General features: G+C 47.6%; 2 protein-coding genes across 3 annotated transcripts in view; one reads left to right on the top strand and one right to left on the bottom strand.

Annotated features, from left to right (window-relative positions):
• LRIG1 (leucine rich repeats and immunoglobulin like domains 1) overlaps positions 1–9,826 on the top strand; it is a 128,401-nt gene extending 118,575 nt beyond the window's left edge. Inside the window, exons 13-19 of the mRNA XM_008072883.2 lie at positions 2,437–2,757; positions 4,106–4,387; positions 5,249–5,668; positions 6,219–6,344; positions 6,987–7,133; positions 7,755–8,039; positions 8,140–9,826. Of these exons, the coding sequence (XP_008071074.1) occupies positions 2,437–2,757; positions 4,106–4,387; positions 5,249–5,668; positions 6,219–6,344; positions 6,987–7,133; positions 7,755–8,039; positions 8,140–8,399 (1,841 nt within the window). The 3' untranslated portion in view covers positions 8,400–9,826. The remainder of the gene's footprint in view (positions 1–2,436; positions 2,758–4,105; positions 4,388–5,248; positions 5,669–6,218; positions 6,345–6,986; positions 7,134–7,754; positions 8,040–8,139) is intronic.
• Positions 9,827–10,579: 753 nt separating this feature from the next.
• SLC25A26 (solute carrier family 25 member 26) overlaps positions 10,580–11,025 on the bottom strand; it is a 148,794-nt gene continuing 148,348 nt past the window's right edge. The window contains exon 9 of one of the 2 annotated variants that reach the window (XM_021706374.1): positions 10,580–10,999. In XM_021706374.1, coding sequence (XP_021562049.1) covers positions 10,882–10,999 — 118 coding nt within the window. In that variant the 3' untranslated portion in view covers positions 10,580–10,881. The remainder of the gene's footprint in view (positions 11,000–11,025) is intronic. The other variant, XM_008072884.1, reaches the window with a different exon arrangement.

Below are 11,025 nucleotides of genomic sequence, written 5' to 3' on the forward strand. Positions count from 1 at the left end.
GGAACTACAGGTGCACGCTACCATGCCCAGCTAATTTTTGATTTATTGTAGAGATGAGGTCTCACCAAGTTGTCCAGGTGGGTCTCAAACCTGCTGGCTCAGGCAATCCACTTACCTTAGCCTCCCAAAGTGTGGGATTACAGGCTGAGCCACCAAGCCCAGCAGCCATTGTACTTTTAAACTCCAAAATATATATTTGGTTCATACCTATAATTTGTCTATATATATATTCTCTATTGGGTAAGAAAGTATTCTCATACTTTTTCTTCAATTCTTTTATACATGGTTTCCTTTAATTTTTATTTATTTATATTTTTTATTAATTAATTTATTATTAAGTCAGGGTCTTTATCTCCCAGGCTGGAGTGCAGTGGCATGATCATGGCTCACCATGGCCTTGATCTCATGGGCTCAAGCAACCCTTTAGCCTCAGCCTTCTGAGTAGCTAGGACTATAGGCATGTGCCACCATGCTCAGCTAATTTTTTTTTTTTTTTTGAGTTGGAGTCTCACTCTGTCACCCAGACTGGAGTGCAGTGGCTGCTCCCGGCCACCGCAGCCTCAACCTGCCGGGCTCCAGCGATCCTTCCGCCTCAGCCTTCCAAGTAGCTGGAACTACAGGCGTGCGCTACCACGCCCAGCTAATTTTTTGATTTATTGTAGAGATGAGGTCTTGCCAAGTTGCCCAGGAGGGTCTTGAACCCGCGGGCTCAGGCAATCCACTCACCTCAGCCTCCCAAAGTGCTGGGATTACAGGCTGAGCTACCAAGCCTGGCTTCTCAGCTAATTTTTAAAATTTTTATTCTTATTTTTATTTTGTAGATACAAGATCTTGTTGTGTTGCCCAGGCTGGTCTCGAACTTCCAAGGTCAAGCAATCCTCCCACTTTGTCTTCCCAAAGATTACAGAGCCATGGTGCCTGGCCTATATAGGCAATTTAAAGTATTTGTTTAGTAAGTCCAAGTCGGAGCTTCCTCAGGGACAGTTTCTATTGACTGCTTTTTTCCTTTTTCTTTGAGTGTTTCATAATTTTCTGTTGAAAATTGAGCATTTAAAATAATGTGGCAACTCTGGAAATTAGGTACTTCCTCTATCCTCCCTTATGATGTTGTTGTTGTTGCTATTTATTGTTACAGTTTTCTTATTACTTTTCTGGACAAAGGTTGTAAAGTCTGTCCATACAGCCCCTAAAGTTCCTGCTTGGTTAACTGAGTGGTTAGCTAATGATTGGACTGAGAAGTCCATAAGTCACTGCAACCAGTATGTCTCCCATCCTTTACCCACGGTGTGTGTGTGTGCGCGTGCGCGCGCACGCATGCTTACATACGTGCATGCGTTGGGGTATACCATCGCTTCCTGTTTGTGCAGATCCTCAAGCTCTGCCACAGATGAGACATGAGGACCCCCTCCTCAGGTCTTTCCTGGATGTGAACATCGCCTCGGTACATGCATGCAGCCTTCTCAATCCCTAGGAATGTGCCAGGCTTTTCAGAGCCCACTATTGACATTTCATTCACCTGTTTTCCTTTTTAGTTTTTTGGCCAACCTCTTGCGTGTCTGTACTGGTGGTTGTCTCCTCAGACAGTTGGGCTGTTGAACAGAGACTGCCGATTGTGTTAGTCAGATGCTCTGGGGATAGGGCTTACCTTGCAGACTACATTAGGGCAAACAAATGTAAATCCTGAGAATGGGTCTTTCCAAGTTGCTGCCCACAGGTCATACAGTGACAGTTCTCCGTGGATGAGGCTTTTGGGAAGCACCAAACCCATTCTGGAACCCTCAATGGTTACTGGGTTTCTGGGTTTCAAGGCTACCAAGAAGCTAGGGAGAGAGGAATGGGACTTAGAATAAGTTAAACACAAAGCTCACTTTTCTGAGATGTAGCTATTTTCTTGAATCAGTACTCCATAGATTATTTCTAGCCTTTAGTTTTCCAGAATTCTGAAACTTGATTCTGACCATTTTTGTGGGTATTTTTATTGTTTTCACGGGGTGCAGATGTTTGGAAGTCCTTATTCTGATATTGATGAAGTGCTTCACATCCCCACTCCTTTTGGGTAAGGTCTGTGCAGTCATGACTGGTAATGCCCAACCTAAGTGCGTTTTGTGTGTTTTGTCTGAAAGCAAGCAGGTAATGTCAGTTCCAGTCTTCTCAAAGAAACTGCTGGCTGGTTGATTTGATAATCGACAACTAGTGGGTTAATTTCTAATCAAGGAATGTGATCATATGGTGATCATTACTCATAGACTTATCATGGATGAGGCAGGGTATTTATGCTATGACTCTTACAGCATCTGGTGGGGCCAAGGATGAACAGGGACCATAAAAGTTCTGGTCCCTGCTTGGTATCTGACCCAGTTTCTTGTTCTTGAACAGCAGCTGGTCCCTGTGTGTTACCAAAGCCTGGTGCCTTATGGTTGGCCCTTCTCTCCCCAGATGACTTTCCAAAGCCACAGATCATCACCCAGCCAGAGACGACCATGGCTGTGGCAGGCAAGGACATCCGGTTCACATGCTCAGCAGCCAGCAGCAGCAGCTCCCCTATGACCTTTGCCTGGAAGAAGGACAACGAAGTCCTGGTCAATGCTGACATGGAGAACTTCGCTCATGTCCGTGCACAGGATGGGGAAGTGATGGAGTACACCACTATCCTGCACCTCCGTCAGGTCGCTTTTGGGCATGAGGGCCGCTACCAGTGCGTCATCACCAACCACTTTGGGTCCACCTACTCTCACAAGGCCAGGCTCACTGTGAATGGTATGGAAGTGCCATCTTTGTTCTAGAGTGAGATTCCTGTGAACTATACTCCCGAAAGTGTTTTCAGCTTTCCATGTAGAAATGGCTGAGATAGGACACACATATGCTTCTCGGGGATGCTATTAAGTCATACTGTCCTCTGGGTTTACCCCAGAGCACATTTTGCAGGTTTAAAGGGTTATTCTCAGTGGATTCTTAGTTTCTGGTGATTTTTTAAAATCTAGTTATTAAATGAAATTGTGGAGCTAAGCTTTGCTTTTTTATCTATTATCCTCCATATGCCAATATGTTTGGTTTCCAAATTCCAAGCATCCTCTGATCCTGGGGCAACTGCTGTTTTCTGAGTGAATGAAACAGCCTTGAAGCCAGAGGCCAACCTGGGTGGGGCCAAGTCCCTGCTTCTCTAGAGGCTGTGGAATGCAAGGTTAGTGTGAGCACCTGGCCTGACAGTGTCCTGGAGGGTTGACAAGCTTCCTTTACTCAGTAATCAGCCTTGGAGCCTGTCAAGGTGGCCATTTTTTTGTTCTGTATTTGGGGCACGGGGGGAAGGGTAGGTAGCTTGTGTAGCTAACTACCACCCACCCAGTAACCTAAAATCTAAGGTTTTCCTGGTTGTTAAACCTCAGATTAAAAAGAGTGGTCTTGAGGCTTATCAGAAGTGCCGGATCCATTGTGCTCTTTAAGCCTTTACAGACCACAGAGAAACACCTACCTTACATTGGCTGGGTTGTCTTGGCTAACTGTGTGGGAGTCTTCGTTGTTTCTGGAAGACTGAACTGTTAAGACTCTCATCAAAGTAACGTTGACAGGTTCTGTGGTGATGCCTTATTACTGGATGCTGCCCACTCTGTCAGGGCATTGATCTTCAGGTCACACAAGCCAGCAAGCTGAATGCTTCCTGGCTGTGTGTGTACAGCCGCAGGGCCCCACACCACCTGTCCAAAATGGCTTCTTGGAGGGAAAAGCCATCACTTTCTTCAGGTTGCAGGCACGCTCACCTTCCCTCCACAGTTCCATCTTGACAGAGCAGGTATTTTCCTTCTCTGAGTTCTCTCCTGGTGGGTAATTAGGGTAAGCAAACACTAGGCCCTTGCACTTAGGGGGGACCCCTGTGTAGACTGATTGCCTGGCGTCTGAAGGGTGTATAGTCAGCATATGTGCACAAGGAGAAGCTGATGGAGACGCTCCGCCGTGGAGGGAGGCTGGCAGCTCTTCCCAGGTGACAGCAGTGGTCCTGGGTAGACCCTGGCACCCAGGTGCAGTGCCGGGAGGTGTGTCCGCCAGAGGGTTTCCCTGACTTCGCATCTAGCTGTCCCATGGCCTGACCCCATGTGCATATGTTTTCCAGTGTTGCCATCGTTCACCAAAGTGCCCCGCGACACTGCCATCCGGACTGGCACCACGGCCCGCCTGGAGTGCGCTGCCACTGGCCACCCTAGCCCCCAGATCGCCTGGCAGAAGGACGGAGGCACAGATTTCCCTGCCGCTCGCGAGCGCCGCATGCACGTCATGCCAGACGACGACGTGTTTTTCATCACCGACGTGAAACTAGATGACATGGGGGTTTACAGCTGTACTGCCCAGAACTCGGCCGGATCCATTTCCGCTAACGCCACCCTGACTGTCTTAGGTTTGGCTGTTGCTGCTCTGTGTGTGTGTGTGTGAGAGAGAGAGAGATACGCACTCTTAATATCATAGGCGCTGAGAGGCAAGGTTTTCAAGCTTCCCGAGGGACCCTGGGGTGGCAAGCATGGTGGACAGTTTCTACTTTATTTGAAAATTTGGTCTGTTTTTTAGGATTTTTCTTGACCAAGTGTTTCCATCTCTTTTTTTAAAAAAAATGGATAGCCAGAGCATTAAGGAAGTCTTCATAGGACTTAGATATAAAATACACCATTTGGGCTGCCCTCTGAATTGGGCAGGCAGGGTATGGTCTTGGGCAAAGAACAGGGACACAGGCCTGTCACAAGAGAGGCAATAGTAGGGGCTTTTTTTTTTTTTTTGAGTTGGAGTCTCACTCTGTCACCCAGATTGGAGTGTAGCAGCTGCTCCCGGCCACTGCAGCCTCAACCTGCTGGGCTTCGGCAATCCTTCCGCCTCAGCCTTCCAAGTAGTCGGAATTACAGGCGCACGCTACCATGCCTGGCTGATTTTTTGATTTATTGTAGAGATGAGGTCTCGCTGCCCAGGCAGGTCTCGAACCCGCGGGCTCAGGCAATCCACTCACCTCAGCCTCCCAAAGGCGCGGGATTACAGGCTGAGCCACCGAGCCCGGCTAGTAGGGGCTTTTAAGGCATTCTCCTTGTCGAAGCCAACCCCGCTTGGCAGTGATTTAGTCATTGTGTGGGAAGGTCCTCTGAAAAGCTTGCCATTCCGGTGGAGGGTCTCAGAGGCATTTCATTTGTATGCTACATAGTCCTTTCTCCAGAAGACAGGGCAGAGCCTTGGCAACTGAGGCCCTCAGAATAACTAAGATCTCTGCTATCTGCAGAGACCCCGTCCTTGGCGGTGCCCTTGGAAGACCGTATGGTGTCTGTGGGAGAAACAGTGGCCCTGCAGTGCAAAGCGACTGGGAACCCTGCGCCCCGCATCACCTGGCTCAAGGGGGACCGCCCGCTGAGCCTCACCGAGCGGCACCACTTCACCCCCGGCAACCAGCTGCTTGTTGTTCAGAACGTGGTGGCGGAGGATGCGGGTCGGTACACCTGTGAGATGTCCAATGCGCTGGGCACGGAGCGCGCACACAGCCAGCTGAGCATCCTGCTCACCCCGGGCTGCAGGAAGGATGGGACCACCGTGGGCATCTTCACCATCGCCGTGGTGTGCAGCATCGTTCTGACATCGCTGGTCTGGGTGTGCATCATCTACCAGACCCGGAAGAAGAGTGAGGAGTACAGCGTCACCAACACAGGTGAGGCGCTGCCTGCGGAGGGGACTTCCAGAAGGGAGGACCAGCAGTGCTATTGGGAAAGGGGCAGGTCAGGTCGTCTTTCCAAGAATCTCAGGGTATTCAAAACTCCAGAGCCTGTGGGAGCATGGAGTCACTCTGGGTGGCTGAGGCTTTCGTCCCACTGCTACCATTCTAACTTTCAGGAGCTTAACAGGAATACCGTCACATATAAGTGCCTGGTGAACTCCGCTTTCTCTCCTTGGTGGCCCAGAGGCACCCTAGGCGCTGCCGCGTGGGGGTTGCTCCTGGAACAGCCTCACAGCGCTGTGTTGTTGTGAGTCCCGTCTCCTTTCCCACCATCCTCCATCTCTTGTGGACTCTGCCAGACACCTGCCTGCCATGCTAGCAGGCCAAGCAGGTTGTGGGAGGGCCTGTCATGTGCCGGATGCCACGCCGTCTCCACACAGCCTTGATGGCTGTCACTGATCCTTTTTCTGGGCCTGGCAAGGAATGCGTGTCTGCATTTCTCTTCACTATGGTTTTCACGTTGCATCGTCCTGTCTCCTTGCAGACGAAACCATCGTGCCGCCAGATGTTCCAAGCTACCTCTCTTCTCAGGGGACCCTTTCGGACCGACAGGAAACCGTGGTCAGGACTGAGGGTGGCCATCAGGCCAATGGGCACATTGAGAGCAACGGTAAGGCTTCAGTGACAATCAGGCAGAAATATAACGTGACTGTGTCTCCAGGTACTGAAGGTGGCCTCCACCTCCTTCCCAAGGCAGGTGACTGGCATTAGATGGGACACATTTGGTGTGACTAGGGGCTTCTGTTGTTTTGGACACAGTCTCTGCAAGTTATGCAAGGTTTTAAAGTCCTGTCCCCTCAGGAAGTCACTTGTTGGGCTTAGCATCTGCCCGTCAGGATGAGGTGCCCTGCCTGGGACAATTGCTGCAAAGGACATTCTAGGGAATAAACCCAACCCATTTCTTCTGTGGGAGGAGTGCTCAGGACTACTGTGTTGCCGTCTCATGCTAGAAAGCTCTCACTAAGGTGACCAACTTTGGATGGTGGGGAACTCTGAGCACGTGCCCAAGGTGTAAAAGGTTTATCCTTGGAGAACAGCTCCTTGAAGGTGGCTCAGTGCCGAGAGGCCTGCGTGCTGGGAAGACAGTATTAGAAAATACACCCTCACCGGGCCTCTTGGTCAGCCCAGCTGTCCTCCACTCGAAGGAATGTTTATAGAAAATGACTGTCCTAGTAGCCTTGCCCATTCTTTTCTTAAGGCTCACTGTGAAATGCTAAGCCTGGGCTTCTCATTGTGTGGGAATACATTGCAGGTGTTTGTCCAAGAGACACAAGTCTCTTTCCGGAGGTGGATGCTCAAGGCGTTACCTGCAGGCAGCCAAAGCTCTGTGCTGGGTATAGTAAAGAGCCGTGGAAAGTGACGGAGAAGGCCGATGGGACGCCTGGTCCACATAAGATGGGTAAGAGATGCTTTCATCAGGAAACATAGTTTCTTTTTGAAACTGGAATTCGAGTTGATCTTGTCACTAAATGAAAGGGAGAGATGCGTGATTTCTCTATGACCATTTCCAAATTTTATGTTCTCTGGCCTGGCTCTTTTAATTCCAGAATAATGTATCTCCTAAGTGAATCTATGGTGTGGTAAGCCTGAGCATGAATCTTCTAGATGTATAAGCAACTTCATTAAGGGGCAAGGCCCAAACAGAATGTAGAGTTTAAATGAGTACTTCTTCACTAGGGCTGTTTTGAGGCTAAATTTCTAATTGTTCAAAAGACTGTTGACACTGCATAGTACCTAACTCAAGTGGGATATTTTTTCTTCCACCAAAGTAGTATGACTGCATTCTCTCAGCATGAAATTAACTTAATCTAGAACATTTCAACATGAAAGACTGCATTCTTCATTAACGGCTTGCTGTTTGTCCATTTCTTTTTTCTGGAAACATACTTTGGGGAGAAAGGGGCCATCTCATGTTGATGCAAAGGGCCCTCACCTTGGGGCAGTAGAGGAAGCCTCCGTTCTGTGTGTGGGGAGACTTCAGGGAGGATGGTTCTAATCCATCTCTGGCTCTGTCCTTCAGAACACAGTGGCCGGGCTGCATGTAGTGACTGCAACACTGATGTGGACAGTTACTCCAAGGAGCAAGGCTTCTACCCTCAGCCTGTGCCCAGAGACAGAGCACAGCCAAGTACAGTGAGCGGCCTGGAGCCCAGTCAGAGTGACAGAGAACATTCTCCACATCATCAGTGCAGTGGGACTGTGGATGGGTCTTGCACTGACTGCGGGGGGTCCCTCTACCCTAGTAACCACGACAGAATGCCGATGTCTTTGAAGAAAAAGCCAGTGGCATCCCGAGATGCAAAAGGTAACTTTTGACTGTCTTCTACAGAATCACTAGCAGGTGGGTTAAGAGCCAGTTAAATGGTCAGGATGGAGGGTCTGACACACCCTCTCTCTTCTTGTAGGGGATTCCTCTTGGACTTTAGCAAGGTTGTATGAACCGGACTCCACAGACCTCCCGCCTGCATCTTCGTTGACGCTAGGCAATCCAGAGCTCACGGAGGTCTCCTCGCGTTTTCTTGCAATCCCTGGTGAAGAGCAGCACCTGCTGGTTTCCAACGGCCACCTCCCCCAGGCTTGCGACTCCAGTCCCGAGTCCACACCGCTGACAGGACAGCTTCCTGGGAAACGGAGGGTGCCATTGCTGTTGGCACCGAAAAGCTAGGCTTTGTCTACCTCAGCTCTTGTGATACTAATCTCTATGGAAAGAGAGGTAGGAGAGGCTGTGAGGAAGCTTGGGTACAAGCGTCACTGATCTGTATATAGTTTTAACTTCCATGTGGAGTATCAGTCGTTCAAAGGACTTGCATCTGAAGCACAGAAATGCAAGAGGCTATTCGTGTACAAAAGGCAGAAAAAGTATTTGATACCATTGTACATAAGAGTTTTCAGAGATTTCATATATATTATATATCTTTTACAGAGGCTATTTTAATCTCTAGTGCATGGTTAACAGAAAAAGACTATACAATTTTGACAATATTATTTTTCATATCAGGTTGCTGTTTATTTGGAGGGGGTGGGGAATAGTTCTGGTGCCTTAATGCATGGCTGGAATTTATAGAGGTTAAAACCACATTTGTTCCCAGGAGCTTTTGGTGGATTGAGAAGGATGGGAAGTCCCTGGATTTGTACTACACTTTGTAGGACAGACTCCAGGCTGCTTCAGGAGATTTCCTGTGTCCTATCGGGACTGCTTGTGTGCGGTGCTCCTGCAGCATGCCTGCCTGCAGATGCTGTTCACTCCTGCAGGGAGTGCTTTTTTCTTGAGGTTTAAGTTCTGTCTTTTAGGAGTAGAAGGAGGGCTGTCAAATCCACCACAAGCAACTGGTCAGAACAAGTAAGCACTGCCTTTCTTCCTTCTTTGAAGCTCATTTTAGGATAAAAGCAAATGTGGTCTTCTCAGTATCATTTGTTATTTGAGTCTTTTTGTTAAGGTAAAGGCTGCTGGTGTTGGTACCTGTGGATTTTTCAATAGTGATGTTTTAGTTCTGCCAATATAATTAATATTACATTGGCCCTGGGGAATAAAAAGGATCAAGTTCTTTTCAGGGCTAGCTTATTTCTACTGAGGAGCCAGAGCAGGCCTGTCCACACCATTCTCTTCCACAGATGGAACTGGGCTTGGACTGTACGAGTTGTAGCCCATGACCTGGGTTCTGGGTATGTTTGCACTTTTGAGACCGGTAGCTAATCATCTTGTGAGTGCCAATGTGTAATTCAGTAAAAGTTACATAGAAACAAATAAGGTCCTTAAAATCTCAGAAAGCAAGTTCCTTTGGTCAAAAGCTGAAGGGGGCGGTATTGACAAAATGGTTACTCATGATATTTACTGTCAGATGTCATCACTGTTCAAAAGGTAAGCACATTTAGAATTCTGTTCTCAACATTTAACTGATAAATGTTACTTCCACAAAATATGTGAATTTGCTGCTTCTGAGAGGCAATGTGAAAGAGGAAGTATTACTTTTATGTACAAAGTTATTTATTTATAGAAATTTTGGTACAATGTACATTGAAAACCATGTAAAATATTGAAGTGTCTAACAAATGGCATTGAAGTGTCTTTAATAAAGGTTCATTTATAAATGTTAATATAGTTGGGGTCCTTCTTTTACTTATGTTAACTAGCATTTCTTCATCCCATTTAATTCCAGAGATTCCTGTACAAATGCAGTCATTCTGCTTTAATTATTTTTTTTTTTCCAAAAAAAAAAAAAAAACCTTAGACAAAGCAGAATCGTATACTATTGCTGCAGGGGAGACACAACACTGCTAGATTCCTGAGATTTCTCTGTGAATTTTTCTACACCTGGAGCTTGTTAGTCAAGCTCAAAAAATCCCAAAGTATGGTGACCTTTCCATTCCATCCCTTCTACTTCTAATGTTGAGTTTAAAACTCAGAGAACAATGCCGTTTCAAGGCTGGCCGGGCCCTCCCTCCAGCCTGACAGAGAGTTGTGAAGAATGGGCCTACCAAATCTTCCTGCCTGAAGCCAGTCGGGCCCACCTAGTCACCTGGGCTGCAACGGCTTTCTTTCACACATCACATGGGCTGCTGGACACTTCTCTGGAAAACAACACAATCATGTGTTTTTTATAGGTAAAATCTGAGGGTAATTACAAACTGCAGCCTGGTTACCCAGAAAGAATGTTTGCTATGCAACTGTAGTTCATTCTTTTTCAACAAAGCACTAGCCTTACACAATAGAACTTAACCTGGGGGGAGACACCCACACATGCAACATTTCTCCTTCTCACCATTCTCTTAAAAATTACAGCCATCTTGCCGTCTGCTGAATCCACCATCAGGTGGCAGGAAATGAAAGACCAGATACAGATCAAATGAAAGCTCTCGAGAGGCCTGGCCTCAGCAATACCAAACTTATTTATTAAGGGATTCTGAGAAAATTGTTCAAAGTGCCGCCATGGACATAGTTTTCTTCTCTGAACTTTCTGGCATGTAGACGGATGACTTCATTCCAGCCAACCTATACTATGGATAGCACATTCTCAACGCCATAATCTTAGCAGAACTGGATTCAGCACTGGGTCTTACAGCTCAGATGGCTGAACAGCTGCTCACTGAAAGGACGGCTCTCACAGCAGGCCCTTCTGGAAAGAAGTGGATATGAAGCAGTCTCTGCTTCAAGGACTCTTTCGGCCAACTTCCAGCAGCAAGCTGCGTGTTTGGTCATATGCCCCCAGAAAGATGAAACCACCTAGACTGATGGCTGCCATTCGAGGGAAGACACCTGCAAATAATCTGGGGGGGGGGGGAAAAAAAAAAAA

The sequence above is a fragment of the Carlito syrichta genome, unplaced genomic scaffold, assembly GCF_000164805.1.
Source record: "Carlito syrichta isolate Samal-C Ts95f unplaced genomic scaffold, Tarsius_syrichta-2.0.1 Scaffold315490, whole genome shotgun sequence".
Taxonomy (NCBI): Eukaryota; Metazoa; Chordata; class Mammalia; order Primates; family Tarsiidae; genus Carlito; species Carlito syrichta.